The sequence below is a fragment of the Balaenoptera borealis genome (assembly GCF_965194805.1).
Source record: "Balaenoptera borealis genome assembly, chromosome: 14".
NCBI lineage: Eukaryota > Metazoa > Chordata > Mammalia > Artiodactyla > Balaenopteridae > Balaenoptera > Balaenoptera borealis.
The window spans coordinates 39750704-39771842 of NC_138875.1; the positions used below are offsets into that span (position 1 = coordinate 39750704).

General features: G+C 34.1%; 1 protein-coding gene across 17 annotated transcripts in view; it reads right to left on the bottom strand.

Moving 5' to 3' along the window:
- The window catches only part of KIAA1328, a 382354-nt gene that overhangs the window by 158036 nt on the left and 203179 nt on the right, over positions 1–21139 (bottom strand). For 2 of the 17 annotated variants that reach the window (XM_082354293.1, XM_082354290.1), the window contains exon 2: positions 6038–6188. The exons of 14 other annotated variants lie outside the window; for them this stretch is intronic. In XM_082354293.1, coding sequence (XP_082210419.1) covers positions 6038–6157 — 120 coding nt within the window. In that variant the 5' untranslated portion in view covers positions 6158–6188. The remainder of the gene's footprint in view (positions 1–6037; positions 6189–21139) is intronic. One more of the 17 variants, XM_082354291.1, reaches the window with a different exon arrangement.

Below are 21139 nucleotides of genomic sequence, written 5' to 3' on the forward strand. Positions count from 1 at the left end.
TAGCAGAGGCAAACTATTATACATAGGGTGGGATAGGTTATGGAGGGGCTCATGTGGCAATGACCTCTGGAGCAGAAGGCAGTTTCCAGACAACAGTGAGCAAGAAAATGAGGCACCTACCATACATACGCAAGGAAATAAATCCTTCCAACAACCCACTGAATGTAGCCCAGTTGGCATCTTGATTGCAGCCTTCTAACACCCTGAGCATAGGACCCAACTAAGCTGTGCCAGACTCTTGACCCACAGACACTGTGAGATAGTAAATGTGTGTTGTTTCAAGCTGCTAAATTTGTAGTAATTTGTTACACAGCAATAAAAAACTAATATAGCATATTATTCAACTTGCCTGAGCCTCAGGTTCCTCAACAGAAAAACAGGGATTAAAAATAGCAGCTACATCAAAACTGAACGTGGTGGTGAGACAGATGAGCAGTTATCAAGGGTGCTAATTTATAAGGGTACTAATTTACAAAAAGGAAACACAAACCTTATATTTACCCAACTTCTTTCAATGAGAACATTGTGTATGTGTGTGGGGGGAGTGGAGTCGGGTGAGATCACCAAGGGGCATGTTTCAGTTACGACAGATTATCTCTGAACTGTCTTCAAGGAGAATGAATTCAGTTATCTATCTTTATTTTGCTACAGTGAGGTTTGTAGTTGGGTCAGGGTTGAATTGCTTGAGATAATAGAGAGGTTCTTCATCTTTCTCCTTCATATAAAGGATGTCAGTCTTAACACTAACATCTTGCACTGCCTCTTAAGGTTGTTGTGATGATTAGATGGGATAATTCATATAAAGTGCTTTGGATGGGGCTTAATTTGCCTTTGGGACACACGGAAGTCACAGTGGGCCTAAATGAAACAGATGTATTTTTCTTTCTGGGGCTGCTCCATGCTTTCTATATGATATTTACAAATATAACTTCTCTTAACTAAGGCTTAAACTAACAACAAATCCCAAACTGTTGTCTCTGGTATATGGGTTTGACATGAATTTTTCAGATATATAACACTAACTTAGAAACCATTAGATATTTTTTTAAATGGAGGCATAATAAATTTTAAATGGAGGCAAAATTAAATTTTTTTAAATGGAGGCATATACATAATAAAATGCACATATCTTAAGTGTATAGCTTGATGAATTTTTATACTTGCATTTACCCATGTAATCATCACCCATATCAAGTTATAGAACAATTCCATTACCCCAGAAAGCTCCTTTGCGTCCTTTCTAGTCAATATCACATCCTCACACTCCCAGGAGTAACCATTACTCTGATTCTTATGATCATAGATTAGTTTTGCCTATGTTGAACTTCATATAAATGGAATCATACAGTATGCTACCCTTTTGTACCTGGTTTCTTAAGCTCAACATAATTTTTGAGTATCTTCTATGTTGTTGTGTATATCAATAGTTTATTCTTTTTTACTACTGCATAGTACTTCATTGTATGAATAAGAAAAATTTGTTTATTCTTTTATTGGATTAGGTTGTTTCCAGTTTAGGGTTATTATATATAAAGCTGCTATGAATATTCTCATACAAGCCTTTTTTTTAGACATATGCATTTGTTTCTCTTGGGCACAGGGTAGGCATATTTGACTTTATTAGAAACAGCCAATAAGCTTTCCAAAGTGGTTATTCTGTTTCATATCCCCATCAGCAAATTAAGAGAGTCCCAGTTGCTTCACATTCACAGCAACACTTGCTAGTGTGTTTCATTTTTAGACAATCTGGTGCCTGTATAGTTAAATAACACTGTGGTTTTATTTTCCATTTCCCTGATATGTAATGATATTAATGAACATGTGCTTGTTGGTCATTTGGATATCTTCTTTTATGAAGTTCTTGTTGAAACTAATATATTTAAATAATTCAAAATAATTTTTAAAGGAGTGAAGATGAGAAATGAAAAATGAAGGTCAGGGAAGACAATTTCATGCAAATTGTTTCTGATGAGATAACTTGGCTCTAAATGGTCACCTTCATTGACCCCTGAATGCAGAACATGCTCCCAGAACACCCTGTCACTTTGGCTGTTCTCAACTCAGAGTTTACCATATACTGTGCTAAATGTTTTACATATTCAACCTATTATTCTTAACAACAATTCTGTAAGGTAGTTATTATAATTAGCATTTTACAGATGAGAAAATGAAGTTCAAGGAATCAACACAACTTTCCCAAGGTCACATCAATACAATATGTGAGACATGGGACTATGCCTCACGCCAAATCCGTAGTCTTCCATTGCTTCCTGCTGTAGATCTTTCTAAAAAAAATTCTTTAATATGAAATACATTAAACATAGAAAAGTACACGAAACAATTATGAGCAAGGCAATGCCCAGTGTAACTACCATCCAAGATACAGAAGACGACCCTTGTCTTCTGTACTCAGAAGACCCTGATGGCCCTGAGCAATCACCACTCTCTACCTCTCTTGCCAAAGGGAATGACTACCTTGACTTTAATGGGAATCACTTCTTTGCTTTAATACTTCTCTGCTTAAATATCCATAGTAGAGTTCAGTTTTACCTGCTTATTTTTAAAGTATAAATGAAATCATATGATATACATTCTTTTGTGTTTAACTTCTTTCACCCAAAGTTATATTTGTGAAGTTCATACATGGTGCTGTATGTGGCTGTATTTTCATAGCTATATAGCAGGGGTCAGCAAATTTATTCTGTAAAGGGTCTGACAATAAACATTTTAAACTTTGCAGTCCATACAGACTTTGTCATAACTACTCAGTTATGCTTTTGTAGTGTGAAAGCAAGAGATAATACATAAATGAATAACTGTTCTAGGAAAACCTTATTGGTAGACACACTGAAATTTAAATTTTATGTAATTTTCCCATTTCATGAAATATTCTTTTTTTCCCAACCATCTAAAAAGCTAAAACCATTCTTAGCTTGTGAGTTGTACAAAACGATACAGTTAGCTAGATTTAGCATCCCACAGTTTGCCAAGTGAACTTGATAATTACGTTGCATGCTCTTCCATTTAAAGGAGTCTATGAATATCCTAAGATATGGTCAAAACTCAATAAGCAAATTGAACAATATGAGTTGGGATGTGCTATCTATTTACATGTTTTCTGTGTGATGAAAATGAGTTGGAGTGCTTAATTAGAAATAAACATAAAGCATGTAGAAGAATATACCTGGGCAGGACAAACACATTGTATAAATTAAAAAAAAAAAAATGTTTAGACAGAAAATGATCTATGGAAAACAACAGATAAAAAAGTTAAGTTCAAAATGGTGACATATTAGGATTTGTCTTATATAAAAGGTACCATAATCTTGGCTACATCTTTAGACTCTAGATGTGGTAGAAATGAAGCCATAAAATCTTTGACAGGGTATGCTGTGGGATTTACTGTACAAAAGAAAGATGAGGAGAAAATGCAGGCAATACTTGGCTTATGACAGAGTAGAAGCATAATCTCTCTTAATTTGGGTAGACACAGACCAATAACTAGATAAAAAAACACCAATGAGAAAAGTATAAGGTTTAAAAAAAAGTGTGAGAGACTTATCTTGGACACAAAGAAGAATTTTCTGATAGTGAAGGTTAGTAAATTTCTGAGTTGGAAGGTTTTCAGAATCTTTAAGATACCCTTTTAAAATATGACAGATATTTTTAAAAGACTTCATAGAAAATAAAGGATGTCTATTTTATAAACATTTATGATATGATCTTGTATGCATGCATGGAAGCACACACAGGTGTGTAGGTACATATAGGAACATACACATTCCTATGGTAATCTAGGGCTTTCCGGTGTTCTCACATAATAAAAAATAACCGCAGTATTGCTTCGTGAAATACCATCAACAAGTAAACAAAGATGTTTTATAAATTTAGGCAAATCATTTTTGCAGGCCTGGCCAATCTCTGCTATGAGCCGTAAGGAGAGAGCCAAACTAAACTGCAGTAATTATTTCCTGCAACAGGTTGTTATTTACATAATTAGGAAGAGATTACTTACAATGCATTTATGAGTTGTTAACTACAGGATTAGTCAATAGTACCAACAGATCTTATTGGTATTCATTTCTCTAATGGTAAATAATAATTTACGATCCTGGCAAGCACCCTATTAACAATCCTCATATTCCCACTGATAGCCTTATAAGAATAAAAATCTCAATTTTGTAACTTCAGAATTTCCCCCTATCCTCTTTATTTTATGATGAAGTCAGAAATTCAAGAGCTAGATAAATATTTCTAAACCTAAACTACTGTGTGTGGGGCAGGTCATTGTATTACCCAGAACATTTGGAGTTAATATAAAATAAGGCACAGAATGACAAGCTGCATTTTTAGTCAAGCGTACATGAACCAGTTGTCAAGCTGACAGAAGCTACGTAATGCAACAGCTGCGCTGTATGGTTTGCCAAAGTCTCATCCCAAATAAATGTTCATCCTCCCCAGTGCAATTAACTCTCCTATACTGGCGGATTTTGCTAGAAGATCAAGATAGATTACCTTCTAGTGTTATGAACTAAATACTTACAGGTGTTATATCATCAGTTATAACTTACAAACTTTGGCATTTAGCAAGACATCCAGGCAAATGAATCATCTAATTTATGAATTATTTATAAGAAATTCACAGCATGCTCCTGGCATCATCCATGGCCTTTTCCAGGTCATATGACACCAATTAGAGCTGAATTTTAAATTATTCAATAACCTGAACTCTCTTGTCATTTAACATATAGATATCAACGCAGCAAACAAGTTAAATCTAATGGGCCCTCGAGGTTTAAGCTTCTCCACTGCACAATCGCTAAAGCTGTAGGTCATCAATGGAAGTAACAGAATGCAGCAGTCAAACACATTTGCAAGGCTCTAATAACTTTTTCTATTTCCCATAGGGACTGTGGCACAACCTAGGATTATTGAATCTAAAAGGCACTGAAGTCAATAATTATGAGATTTAAAAAGTACAGGCACACAAGATTGTACAAAAGACAGAATACTAGCAACAGATACCAAATGCGGTACCAACTCTTAAGATACATACACCATAGGCCTGCCAAAATTTTTAACAGCAATTACCAGACTCAGAAAAGGCTAAACCTCATATTCTTTAATCATTACTGCACTTCCTGAAAGCTGGAATGTGTTGATTTGCTATAAAAATGAATATAGAGCACAGAATAATTGACAGTATACTTAAGGTCAAAATACCTTGATTAGAATTCCAGTACAGCTACTTAGGAATTCTATTATTTTTGGCAAGTCATTTTACATCTCTTAGGCAATTTAGATGTTAGTAAAATGGTTGGGTTTGATGAGCTCTATAGTTTATGCTATCCTTAAGTGCTGAAAAACCCAGGGATTGGGTTGTTGTACCCCAAGGAAATGAGAGAAAAGAAAAGGATAGATGAGAAATTTACCAATCAGTAAATGTTCACCTATCAACTAACAGACATACTACAAAATTACTGAATGCCCCTTGGTTCTACTTCCCCTAGCAAATTTTGTGTTTTAACATTACTGCCTTATATGACTCACATGCTCAAGAACTTAAATCAGCATCTTAATTTATCTATCTGGTCACTAAATCTGAGAGAGACACAAATGAAGATTGAGTAAGACAAAAATACAGTTGTGAGGAGAGTCCTAAATATTTGATGGGATTTAAATATTTTGATGGGATGGGACAATCATTCACCATAGAAATACATAACAGTGATACTGATTCAAATCACTTCCACGTATATGATCATAATTGCTAAAAGAAAAAAAAAAGGAGCTTTATACATGGTTTTCTAAATCTACAAAAGGAAACAGATACCCAAGGCTAGTTTTAATTATTTAATGAAGATCAGAAAGAAGCTAAAATAATTTTTATAGAGAAAACGAGACAAAGACAAATTAGAAGTGGTGAGGACAATCTTCACAGGTACAAAATGAAAACAAGACATATTGAATAATAAAGCCAAGGGTACTTGGATTCAGTTAGGGATGCAGCACAAGAAAATGATCCAAAAGAGCTTACATCAGTTTTCCCCTGCCACTCCCTTGGCGTTACGTTTGGACAGAGTATCCCGGGGCTCACTGCCCTCTCATATATCCCTCTAGTAACAGTCAGGCTCAAGGATGGAAACAAAAGCTGCATGTAGGCAAGATGTTTCAATGCAGTTTTTCTTCTTAAAGGAAGCAAACAAGATTAGTTTGTGTCAAATGAAGGAAAGCTTTAACAAAGAATTCTTAATACACCTTCTAGAAAACATAAAGTCAACACTATTTGAATGTGACCAACTGTCCCTGAAGGGGAAATCAGAATGCATTTATGTTGTTGGTTGAGGGGAAAAAGTATTGGCGTTATATTTTTGAGACTAGAAAATAAAAATAAACTCTCTTGAAAAAGAGCATTTATGAAATACCAAGAAATATAACCTATACCCTACTTGCAGGAAATAGGAGGAAGGTAAAACCAGGCTCTTTATTATATCAAGGTTTCCCAAAGTGAATCACAGTCCTTTTACTAAAGATTAGTGTCTTCCATATTCATTTTTTCCCCATATAAATGGCTGCAGACTGGAAATGTTGAAGAAGCCTAATGAGAAGCATTTCTGAATGAACAAAAAACTACCAAACCAAAGAGGTGGTCACCCTTAAAGGGCAAGCTCTTGGAGCTCAAGATTTTTTAGGATTCTTAGTCCTTTAATTATATAGTACCAAATCCCGACTTTTAAAAATTTAGAACATTTTTTACTAGCTATTTTAGTTTACTGTAAAAAACCAAGAGAAAAGATTTCATTTATAAACCAGTAAAAGATAAAATGAGTGATGAAATTTCCTAGTACTCAAATGCCCTAACTCCTTTTTCTATGCTTTAAAATTCTACTCTTGTTTTAAGGCTGGCTTAGTACCACTGCCTCCCACTGTAGTTCCCTCACTTCCCAAGCTCAGATAAGCTGTGCCTTCCCCAGGAGGCACCCCAGGACAACTCTGTTCAGCCCTTTATTGCCGTATTTATTTCATCCTGCTCTATCACAGTTAGCTGTTTTCACATCTTTAACTTTCTTTGTGATGTGTAAGAATGTACATTTCTCCTTGTGGAAATAGTGAAATCTTTGAGGGCAGTGACCTCAAAAGATACCATCACTTTCATTCATTGCTGTATCTCGAGATAATAGGTGCTCAATAATTTTTTTTTGGCATACAGTTTGGCCCCTCTCCAGTACACATTGTACAGAACTTGAGGAGAGGGGCAATGTTACTCTCAACTTCATATTTCAATGACACTGGTCTTTATAAATAAAAGATACTTAAAGTAATAAATATCTGTGGAATCAACCAGTAAGCAGGAAGCGGGAGCAGCAACAGCTAAATGACCTAATTTGTATCCTAAGGAGTTCGATAACTTAGTTTTACTTATTATAAAATATATTGTACTTTTTGCAGGAGCCACTTACTTCTTCTATAAGTACTTATTTCCAATAAGTCTTTAAAAGTTAATAAAAATTCTATAAATGCAGGAAAAATTCCAACTATATCTCTCATTACACAGGGTCAATAAACATAGGGATCTCAATGCCTTATTTGGTTTGGATCTATGAAACAGTAAATTACAAGAGCACTTTTTGCTTTTGAGATGAGAATCTAAACTTAAAGCAGATCATTATATTACTTTCTAAAATGTTCGATGAAATGGTTTTAAAACAAGAAACTATATTGAAAGACCACAAAATGTGTGCTATATCAACCTAGATTAGGGATAGGCAAACAGACTGGTTGTAAGACACACCTGAATAAAAGGCAACTAACTGCCTCAGGATTCCTACTTTGAGTTATTAAAAAAATATCAGTCATGACATAATTGACTTTCATATCACAAACAAGGCGGACATATTTTGAGAGAGACAACATTAAGTTCAGAAGGAAGATTTATGAAAATTTTGGACAAGCAGGGCTTTCAAAACTGTAAAGTTAATTGCGTTTTCCCCCAATCCTTTTTCAGTTAAGGGTGTCCTCCAATTTGTAAAAGATACTCCCAAACAAATACAGTCCTAGAACTGTTTTAAAAAATACTTAAAATAATACATTATTAAGCAATATACATAATAAGCAATAATACATAAATAAGCAAAACTTTTGCAGCTAAAAGTCAAATCTTGCATATTTGTTTAACAATAGAAGGGAAGAGTATATATAAACAAAATATTATGGATAAACACATTTGGTATTACTATCCTCCTCCTGCTCTATAATTTTACCCAAAGGTATAGGCTGCCACCTTGGGGTGAGTGAGGAGGATGGGCATCTGGAAGTGTCCGTGAGATACTGTCCTAGCTGCCAGGAATACAAAGTTTGATGAGAATCCCAACATTCATGGCTCTCAAATTTTGGCTAAGGAGGAAAACATTTTATGTGATAAGAATGTTATTGCAAAGAGATGAGGACCATTAGTGATGCTACCTTTGTCTTTAGTGGGGGGAGGGGAAGTTGGGGCATTTTCATAATAGAGGGGACATTTAGACTAAATTATGGAAGACAGATTGGAGTTTATTAATGATAAAGGTATATGTGAAGGTGTATAGTGTATGTAGGGTAGGACATTTCAGGCAGTGGGGAGAATATGAGTAGAAAACCAGAGATTATGAAAATAAATATGTATGGTGAACTCTAAGTAGTCCAGGGCATGGTGGACAGGGTGAGGCAGAATGAATGGAGCCAAAGTGTCAGAGAGGTGGCAGAGTACAAATGGTGTAACTGCCATGTTAAAGAAGTTTCTCTTTAAATTGTTTATGCCCACCTAATACAGAAGATGGCCAATAAGCCATCTGTGGTGGGCAGTTGAAAGCAAATGAAATAACAAAAGGCAAGATAAACTACTCAGTACTTAAAGGAATCGAGACATGAAATATAAATGGGAGATAGTAAAAGACAAAAAAGGAAAGGAAGACCTATCATAGACCAAAACACTAACTAAACGAATTAGTATAATTAAAATTAAAGTGTTTAGATCTACACATTATATTGAGTGATCTTTAGAGAGTAAGGGGACTCAGTAGAGAGTAGGTGCCTAGCCAAGGCACAAAAAGGAACTATGGCAGGAGGAAGGTACCAACAACCTTTCTACAATTTGTTGATTAAGTACCCTATGGAATTCCATCAGGATCCAGTACCTCCAAATTCTCAAAAGGGTTGGACAGAATACATTGTAGATTAGTTTGTTTTAAACCTCCCTTCATGAATAACTATGAGAACAAAATATATTATATATTTAAAAATCTGTTTGAAGGCATTGAAGTGTTACCAAGGTAGTGAGGACATGAAGGGCCAAGATCCCAGATCAAAGGTAAACAAGAAGGAAAGAAAAAAAAAAAAAAAAGACAAGCGCTCAGCAAGATAACCCCTCCCACCCAAAAAAAAGGTAAACAAGAAAAGTTAGCTTTACATTAGTTGCCACTCTTCTGTTCAAGACAGAAGGAAGTGCTGGCTGAGAAGCTGAGAAGAGCTTTAAGCAGTGTCACAGGGGTGGAAACAAAATTTAGATTTCAGAGACTTCCAAGAAAGAGGTCCTGTCAAAAACCCCAGACTCTCAATTGAGACCCCTAAAAAGCTAGTAATAAGAATGTAATAGAAAAGCCCATACTACAATTGGACTTCAAATACACTCAGTCTAAGACTGGGTTAAGGTTATTTGAACCATGATAACTGCCTGCAAGAAGCAGCAGCAAATTCTCTCTGGAGAAAGATAACATCAAACAGAAACTCATATTATATCTAATTTTTCCACAGACAATGTCTAACATTCAATAAAAAATAATCAAGCATACAAAAAGATAAAAATAACAGACTTACAAGAGAAAAAAAAAGTCAATAGGAATAGAACCACAAGAGGTTTACATATTGACATTATCAAACATGGACTGTAAAATAATTGTGATTTATGTGATGAAGAAATTAAATGATATGATGAAGATATTGCAGAGAACTGGAAACTAGAAAAAATCAAATGAAAATTTTAGGACTTAAAATACAATTAAAAACTGATCAGCAGATTAGATATATCTGAGGAGACAATTAGTAAACTGTAATAAAAGTCCAAAGATAATATCTAGACTAACATGAAGAGATGGACATAAAAGGATGGAGAGATATAAAAGAATGTGTGAAACACGATGATAAGAGCCTAAAATAAATGTAATTATAATACTAGAAGAAGGGAAAAAGACAGAATGAGGAAGAAGTAAATATTTGAAGAGATAATGCAGAGAAGTTTTCAAAACTGTTATCAAGCCACAAATTTAAGAAGTAGTGTGAATCTAAAGGAGGATAAATACAGAGAAAGCCAAAATCCACCACAGAGCACATCATAGTAAAATTGCTAAAAATCAAGGACACATAAAAAAGCAGCAGAAAAGCAGGCACTTTACAAACTTCAAGGAGACAATAATAAAACTTACAAATGACTTTTAAGGTTAAAATAATTCTATTACCTAGCAAAAATATTCACTAAAAATGAAAGTGACAGATTTTTGCTTCCAGTCCTGAGTAGGTCAGAAATGAACCTCCAAACTTAAACAAGAAAAACTGATCTCAAGAAAAGAAGAAAAACCTATGAAAAACCTATCTCAAGAGTAGGAAACAGGTAGCAGAGATTGTGTTGTCTGAGAGAAAAGAATAAAATTCAGTGAATTCAACAACAGCCTATGTTTTCTGCCTGAAGGGAACTTCTAAATTGCAGCACAGAGAAGGAGGAAGACAAATGGAGCCCAGCAATCTCACTGAGTTGAGGAATCAGAGATTAGAGTTGGGGGAAGCAGAAATGGCTAGTATTTGAGGGACTAAGTATCCAAGGGAAGGGAGCATAAGGGTCTCCTTGAGTCTTTGGCTGAATACCAATCTGTGCATGTGCAGGATGAAAACTCATGAGGAACTCCAGGGAAAGAACAATTATGGGGAAGCTGAAAAAAGAACAATTCACAAAACTCAAGAGAGGGGGAATTCATACCAGTCAGAGTGGAGAGGTCTCAATGAATACAACAGCATTCAAGACAGAACACAAAAGGGCCACACCTTAGGTGTGTGGCAAAATTAACCCTGGAGTAAAGGCTAAACTAGAATTACTCTGAAACAGCTTAAATAAAGGCCTTGAATTGATCAAACTAATCTTAAAGCAAACTTACTGCTGTCTAGTACAAGCCTCAACACTTTGTAGAGGAACACAACCAAATTCAGCACTGAACAACAGAAAATTAATAATGTATGACAATCAATTACTAGACAAATGAAGAAACAAAAATGTGACCCATAACCAGAAGAAAATCAATCAACAGAGGTTGAAAAATAACAGAAATGATTGAATTATTTTAAAAAGACCTAAAATGAGCTACTACAAATATATTCAAAGATATCATGGAAAACATGATAAGGAGAGAAAGGTAAGAAACATTTTTTTAAGCATGGAATTTCTGGGAAAGAGAAATATAACGTGTTAAATGAAAATTTCACTTTATGAGATGAACAGTACATTAGATACCTGCAGAAGAAACGATCAGTGATCATGAAGATACAGAATGACAAATTATCCAAAATGAAGCAGAGAGGCAAAAAAAGATGAGTGAGTCAGTGAAAGACAGAGGGGAGGGGAGAAAGAAACAATATTGGTAACATTTGTAAAATATGAAACAATCTAATGTTTTTATGTATGAATATTTGTGTTTCTATATATATACATGCATATATGTATACATACATGTGTACACACTCACACATACTAGAGTGCCAGAAGAAAACAACGGGGGGCAGCAACAGAAAAAATACTTGAAAGGAAAAAGTCTAAAATTTTTCAAATTTGTTGAAGAAGCTCAATAAAGCCTGTGTGGGAAAAATATAAAGAAATGCACATCCAAATAAAATAACTGAAAACTAGTGATAAGAAAAAAAATCTCAATAGTAACCACAGAAAAAGGAAACATTACATATAGAACATAAAGAACTATGGCAGACTTCTTACTAGAAATTATGCATGCCAAAAGACAAAGACATGGTATCTTTAAAGAGCTAACAGAACTGTCAACCTAGAATTCTATATGCAATGAAAATATCCTTCAGAAATAAAGAAGAAATGATTTTTTTCCCTCAGAAAAACAAAAGCTATGATAATTCATTGACAGCAAATCTGCACTGCGTGAAATGTCAAAGAAGTTTTTCAGGCACAGGGAAATGACACCAGATAGAAACCTGGACCTGGTAAAAGAAAATTAAAATGTTACAAATAGTAAGTTAGTTACAAGTGATCACTAAGCAGATAATATAAAAGGCTTTTCTTTCTCATTAATTAATCTCTTTAAAAGATAATTGATTGTTTAATGCAGTAATAATAACAATGTAGCAATGTTTTAAATATATGTAGAAGCAAAATGTTTCACAACAATAGCACCAAGGACAAAAGCATATTGATATAAGGTTCATATATTCTATATAACATGGAATGATAGTATTTGAAAGTAGAATGTAGTAAATTAAGGGTTAACTTTATAAAACTTAGAACCACTAAAAAACAAAACATAGAAGCATAGCTAATACGTCAATAGGAAATCCTAAAACATAATCAATTAACCTAAAAGAAGAGAACAAAAAGAAAAAGTACAGATGGGACAGAGAGAAATTAAAAAGCAACATGGTAGATTGAAATACAAACATATCAATGATTACAACAAATGTAAATGAACTTAATGCTCCAAATCAAAGGACAAGATTCTCAGACTGCATAAAAAAGCAAGACTGAATTATATGCTATCTACAAGAAACTCACACAAAATATAAAGGTTAGGACAGATTAAAAGTAAACTGAATAGAAAAGAATGTACCATTCAAACATTAGTCAAAAGAAAGTTGGAATGGTTGTGTTAATTTCAGACAAAGTAGACATCAAAACAATAAAACTGGGCTTCCCTGGTGGCGCAGTGGTTGAGAATCTGCCTGCCAATGCAGGGGACACGGGTTCGAGCCCTGGTCTGGGAAGATCCCACATGCCGCGGAGCAACTGGGCCCGTGAGTCACAATTACTGAGCCTGCGCGTCTGGAGCCTGTGCTCCGCAAGAAGAGAGGCCGCGATAGTGAGAGGCCCGCGCACCGCGATGAAGAGTGGCCCCCACTTGCCACAACTAGAGAAAGCCCTCACACAGAAACGAAGACTCAACACAGCCATAAATAAATAAATTAAAAAAAAAAAAAAAAAAAAAACAATAAAACTGCCAGGGAAAATGCAGACATTTCATAATGATAAAGAGTTCAGTTCATCAAAGCATCAAAGTAATCCAACTGAGTATGCACCTAAAAACAGAGTTTAAAAATATATGAAGGAAAAATGACAGAATGGAAATGAAAAATAGAATAACAAACAATAAAAGTTAGAGATTTCAACACTCTTCTGTCAGTAAGCAATAGAGGAAGAAGAAAAATCAATAGGGTTATAGAACACAAACGAGACTATCAACCAATTCAATCTAATTCACATTCATTTTAAGTGCGCATGAAAAAGCTACCAATATAAGCTATATGCTGAGCCATAAAACAAGTTTCAACAAATCAAAAAGAACTGACATTGAGACAAAGAAATTAAACAAGAAATCAATAACAGAAAGCTATCTGGAAAATCACCAATTATTTTAATATTCAGCAGTACACTTCTAAATATACTATGGGTCAAGGAATTCATGAGGGAAATTAGAAAATATTTTGAACTGAATGAAAATGAACACATAACACATCAAAACTTAGGGGATGCAGTTAAAACAGTGTATAGAGGGAAATTTATAGCTCTAAACACCTATTTTAGAAAATAAGAAAGATCTCAAATCAATACAGTGTTTCCATATTAAGAAACCAGAAAAAGAAGAATACACTAAACCCTCACAGCCATCAGGGCAGAACTAATAAAGATTAGGGCAGAAATGAATGAAGTATAACATGGACAAACAGAGAAACAATGAAAACAAATTCTTTGAAAAGGTAAAACTTTAGACAGATCAAGAGAGAAGACAAACTACAGTATCAGGAATCAAAGACAGACACCACTACACATCCTAGTCATTAAAAAGATAACAAAGAAATATGAATAACTTTATGCCAATAAATTTGACAACCTAGATAAACAAATTGCTTTAAGGACACAAATTACCAAGACAGATCAAGACATAATACAACACTTATTAGCTCTAAATCATTTAAACAAATTGAATTTGTGATTAAAAACTTCTCATAAAGATAGCTTCAGGCTCAGATGGCTTCACTGATGAATTCTCTTAAAATTTAAGTAAAAAGTAATACCAGTCTACACAAATTCTTTCATGAGGTAGAGGAAAGAGGAAAATTTTATGTGGCTGATTAAAAAAAAAAACCAAAGACATTACAAGAAAAGTATAAACCAAAATCCTTTATGGACATGAATGCAAACATTCTTAATAAAATGTTACCAAATTAAATATAGCAATATGTAAAAAGAATAATATAAAATGACCAAATGGGATTTATCACTGAAAAGGTAGATTGGCCTAACAATTGAAAATCAATCCACTATCTTGACAGAAAAAAAGATAATTATATGATCACATTGATAGAAGCAAAAAAAGCATTTGAGAAAACTCAACAACCATCCAGCAAGTTATAAAAAGAAATTTCCTCAATTAGATAAAGGGTACTTACGCAAAAACCATAGCTACAATTAGACTTAATGATGAAGGAAATAATGCATGCCATATGAGATTGGGAAAAAAATCCCCAAAATGCCCACTCTCAGCACATCTCTTTGCATCTCCTCAGTATCGTATTGGAGATCTTAGCCAGTGCAATAAGGAAAATGAATGAATAAATGAATGAATGAATGAATGAATGGCATAGAGTTCGGAAATTAGAAAATAAAACTGCCATTATGTATAGACAGCATGATCATATATGTAGAAAATCATAAGGAATTCAGAATATCAAAATTGCTTATTAATTTTAGCAAGCTCGCAGGGTATAAGGACAACATAAACAAATAAGGTATATTTCTATATTAGTAAATAGCAATTAGAAATTGAAACAAAAATAATATTTATAGTAACATCCCCGACATGAAATAACTTAGAGATAAATTTAACAAAATATGTACACTATTATACAATGAAAATTAAAAAGTACTACTGAGAAAATTTGAAAAAGACCTGAATATATGGAGAGAGAGATTGTGTCCATGGATCAAAAGACTCAATATGGTTAAGATGTCAGTCTTCCCCAAATTGATTTATAGTTTCAATGAAATCCCAGTATATTCTTTTGTAGAAGTTGACAAGCTAAATCTGAAATCTATATGGAAATTCAATGCAACTAGAATAGCAAAAACAATTTTGAAGACAAAGAACAAAGTTGAAGAACTTACACTGCCTAATTTCAGAATTTCTTATAAAGCTATGTAATAAAGACATTGCAGCACTGGTATTAGGATTAGAGAGATAACTGGAAAAGGGTAATGAGTCCAGAAATGGCCTCACATATAGGTGATCAATCGTCTCTTGACAAAGGTACTGTATTAGCTTTCTAATGTTGTGCAACAAATTACCACAAAGTTAGAAGCTTAAAACAACATACATTTATTATCCCACAGCTTTTGTTAACTGGGTTCTCTGCTCAGAATCCTAAAAGGCTGCAATTAAAGTGTTGGCCATGGTCAAATATGAGGCTTGAAGTCCTTCTTTCAAACTCATGTAGTTGTTGGAAGAATATCCCTGCAGTTGTGGAATCCATGGTGCCTTGCTTCTTTAAGTCCAGCAGGAGAGCTCTTTACAGAGAGGGCCCTACTCTCTCTTTTAAAGGCTTCTGCTTGATTAAATCAGGTTACCCAGGCTCTCCTTTTTGATTAACTCAAAACCAACAAATGTGGGACCTTAATTCTATCTGCAAAATTCCTCTACCTTTGTCACCTTCTGTTGGCTAGATGCAAGTTACAAGTTCCACTCCCATTCAAAAGGAAGGAATTGTACAAGGACATGACACATTAGTGGTCACCTTAGTGTGTGTCTGTCACAGGTAGGAAGGTAACTCAATGGGGGAAAAGATAGCGTATTCAACAAATGATCCTGGACAACTGCACAGCCATAAGGAAAAAATAAAACTTCAATCCTTACATCACTCCATACACAAAAATTAACTCAAAAGGAGAATATAAAAAGAAGAATGTCCATATGTGTATAATTGAGTCACTCTGCTGTACAGCAGAGATTGGTACAATATTGTAAATCAACTATACTTCAATAAAAAATAAACTTAAAAAATAACTCAAAAGGAATTATAGACCTAAATATAAAAACAAAAACTAAAATTCTGAAGAAAATATGAGATAATCTATGCAACTATATAGTAGGCAAAATATGGTTTCCAGATTTAGCAAATAAAAATACAGGACTCCCAGTTAAATTTGAAATTTAGATAAACAACAAATAACTTTTTAGCATACATATGTTACATTACATAGGGCATACCAATATTTTAAAAAATCCACACATGGGTTATCGGTGGGCTCGGGTAGTTAAATCGGACACAGACTATTCCAGGTGATTTTGAAATCATGACTGAGTCATGAGCTGCAGACTAGTTCTGTACTAAAACCGTGGTATAATGTGTGATATTTCAAGAATAGTTTGTCATTTTTACCCCAAAATTGTATTAAAATCTGAGAAAATTTTTTAATTACATGATTTTTACCTATAATAACTGAGTTACTGTAGTAATACTGTTTTAATCCTTTTTTTAAATAAATTTATTTCATTTATTTATTTTTGGGTGCGTTAGGTCTTCATTGCTGTGTGAGGCTTTCTCTAGTTGTGGACAGCGGGGGCTACTCTTCGTTGCAGTGTGTGTGCTCCTCATTGCGGTGGCTTCTCTTGTTGCGGAGCACAGGTCCTAGAGCGCACGGGCTTCAGGATTTGTGGCACGTGGGCTCAGTAGTTGTGGCTCGCGGGCTCTAGAGTGCAAGCTCAATAGTTGTGGCACACAGGCTTAGTTGTTCTGCGGCATGTGGGATCTTCCTGGACAAGGGCTCGAACCTGTGTCCCCTGCACTGGCAGGCGGATTCTTAACCACTGCGCCACCAGGGAAGTCACAATACTGTTTTAATTCTTAATCAATCCTGTTTTTAAATTGTGATTTTTATATTATTAGCTAAATTAGGGAAGTGATATTTTACTTATTTATTTACAATTTTATTTTATATGTAGTGAAACAAGCTTCACTGGACTTTTTGGTCAAGAAAAGACATCCCTTTTTTTTTTTTAAATTGAACTATAGTTGATTGATTTACAATATTGTGTTAGTTTCAGGTATATAGCAAAGTATGGTCACGTATGTATTCTTTTTCAGATTCTTTTCCATTATAGGTTATTACAAGATGATGAATGTAGTTCCCTGTGCGATACAAAAAATCCTTGTTGTTTATTTTATATACAGTGGAATGTATCTGTTAAACCTATACTCCTAATTTATCCCTCCCCCCGCCAAGACATCCTTTTTCTGAATACAGAAGTAGTTTATTATTATAAACCAAATGATGATGATGGAAATGATTCTAAAGATATAAAGGCCAAGGGGTCATACTAGCTTTACTTCATACTAGTTTTACTTAGAAGTGTGATCCCTCATATACTGAGTTCAGTTTTGTGGCCATAAATGACAGTAAAGTGCTAAAACCACAGTGTGTTACCCACCGATATATTCTGGCTAAAGAAGCAATGAAATTATCAAAACTTAAGAAACATTTACATACATACATGAAGAAATAAGGGATTTTGAAATAAAGAGTATTGATCCAACAGAAGCAGTGTACAATATTCACATATAATCATTAGTATTTTGTAGGCTTATAAGGTAGCAATTTGGTTTGCTAAGAACACAAAGACCATGTACAACTGTTGAAACATTAGTGAAAGACTGTATCAAAGGTGTATGCATGATGTTGGGTAAATCTGTAGAAAAGAGAGTAGCTCAAGTACTCTTTTTTCATGACACCATAGCTTGATGTGGCTATGCAGGAACTAGCTAGTAATATCGAAAACAACTCCATAGAATAAAACTAGCAAAGTGTTTGTCTTTGGAAGCTGAAGAATGCAAATATTCCACTAACATGGCAGTTTTTCTAGTACACATGTATTTTAAACATCATAATATGAAGAAAGAATAGCATTTTTTGGCTTCATTGCCAACAAACATAACCAATTTTGAACAGTATAAAACTATGAAGGCTTACATTATCCATAAATGTCGTTTGACAGCACAGTAGCAATAGGAAAATATTCTGGACCATGAATCAAATTATAAATAAACATATTAATTCCTTCATCTAGAATGTTTTACTATTTAAAAAATCAGGTGAATTAAACAGTGTGCTTAGCAACATGTTAAAAATGTGGATTTTATAAAGGCAAATGCATAAAATTTGAGTTTATTCTATTTATTTATAATACAGAAGCCAACCGCTAACAACTTACATGCTGAGGCATGATGGTTATAGAAGGGAAAAGTTTTTTTGGGAATTTGGAACAAATCTTAAGTGTTTCTGCAACGTAAGAAACTAATTTGGTCACAATTTTTATAAGATAGGAACCGGAGAGCCAACCTACCTTATTTGACTGATATTGTTGGTATTTTTTACTGATTTTTAATACTTCCTTGTAAGGTTGAAATCCAACATGGTCTTCAAAGGCAGATCAGATTGAAGAGCAAAAATGAATGGCAGTACTTTGAAAGAGCAGCGTCACTATGTATTGTTATGTCATATTCCATAATTTCAATAAAATTTATTTGTGATTTTTTTTTCTTTTTGGCCCCACTGTGTGTCATGTGGGATCTTAGTTCCCTGACCAGGGATCAATCCTAGGCCCCAGCAGTGAAAGCACAGAGTCCTAACCCCTGGACCACCAGGGAATTCCCTATTTATGATGATCTTGATACTGAACATCTGTGAAAAATTATCATTGAACTCCTCTCAAATTAGATGTTTCAAATTTTATTTTCCATCAAAAGAAGATCCATGCATAGAAAATCCATTTCTTTCATTGAAAGAATTTTAAATTTAACTATAATGTTAAAGAATTGTTGAAACTGGTTAGTGATAAAGGACTAGAGACAAAATTTGAAAACATACCACCACTTCCTTCATTTTGGACAAAAAGTTAAAAGTTTAGAATGAATAATCAAAGCCTATTGAAACTGCTTTAAAATCTTTTCTTCCATTCTTAGCAATATACTATTGTGATATTTCTCTAATGTGAGTGTTAATAAAACAAAACAGAAAGAGTTTAAATATATATGTTATCACCTGTGAGTATCATATCACCTCTCCAAACAAGACTGCACAGGTTATAAATGAAGGAGCAAGCTTGTGTATCACATTAAAAACTTTCAATGTTAACATACATAGTACTACTGATATAGCTGGCGCTCATTCAAAGTGTGTACAGGCACTTATTCTGGGGGAATTGTGATTTCACACATACTTTTTTTTTTTTTTTAGTTATGATTGCAAACAAGAAAAAGTGATGTAATAGTCATTCTCTGTCTTAATCACCTGTATGCATACTTTCAATGAAGATTTTTATCATTTTTTCCTATGTTGTGTCTGTTCAGATTATGTTTACTAAAATATAATCTGTCTATTGAAACTTTTAATAAAAATTTTGTCACGTTTCATTTTATAGTATTTAATTTTTAATAAATTTTTAAAAAGTTTTAGTCCATGGAGATGGACAAAAATAATCAAACCTGGTTCTTCACCATAGATAGTTTATTTAGGAAGCCCTGACCCAAATCATCTAGAATACAGTCAGTCTATTAGAACACTACTTTGAAAAGATGGATTTGTTCCAACATAATTTATATATTAGGGAATAATCTGAAAACAATGCAAACTTCATGTTTGCTCCTTAACAGTTCTTTTTGTGAAACACACTATGCGAACACAGAAAACTGCACCCAGTCGAACTGGGCCATGTAGGAATTTACACAATGCACACACTCACACACCTTAAACAACCATCAGTTATCTCAGTTCCCCAGGAATGTAACACTACAAGGTTGTGCTTTGCTATCCTTTTACATTGTGAACTTTTCAATATAAGAAAACAAGCTCCTAAATGTCTAAGCATCCTGGTTCAGAAACATCAAGCAGTACACACAAAAGCCAAGTTTCAAGTATTGAGGAGAAGCTTGATATAATAAAGTATTTGGAAAGCAACATGGGAATGTGCTATTCCCTGAGCAACGAGCATAAAGGAATCCACATTGAGGACCATCAGAGACAATCTGCAAAAAAGTCTATGGCTGATATAACTTCAAGTGCTGCAAAGTCATTAAGAACATGGCCTAAAGAAAAAAAACAATGGAAAGACTGGTGAACATTTAGATTGAAGGCCAAACAGCAAAATAACCAAGAACAACAAGAGAAAGCAGTATCAATATACAATGACCTTCAATGTGAATCACCAAATCCTGTAGAAGTGGCTCCTTTTCATGCTAGTTATGGCTGGCTTAATGCTTTCAACTATCACTTTATCTGTCTCACAAAGCTCATAAATCCAGGGACTATTGCTATATATTTTAAAGAAATTGAAAAGGGATACTTTGCAACTGAATAATGATATGTCTGAGAATTCCTCCTTTCCTCAAAAAAGTAAATGCTAAACAGAGTTTTAAATAAAGTTAGAAAGCAAAATGTGTGAGATGTTATAGTGCATGAATTATGAAGTTAAAGGTCAAAACTACTACCCATTTTGTTTGAGATGTCTTGAAATATGGTACTTGCTTCCTATTTTGAGGGTTTCACCTTATGCAATCAAGCATATGGAACCAACAAAGGTGCCATTTTGCCTGCCATTGGTAGCTTAATTTTAAAGTTTTTTACATTACTACTAGCTTAGAAAATAGCAACATGAAAAGGCATGGCAGACAGTGAAAGCATTCCCCAACTCACAAACATCCATTGGCAAAGGGTGGAAGCCATATTGACTCAAGGTATTTGAGCACAACCTATCAACAATCATTAACTATTTGCTAATTAAGTTATGTTGACTCAGCACTGTCCCCTATGAAGCTAGATTTAAAAAGAAAACAA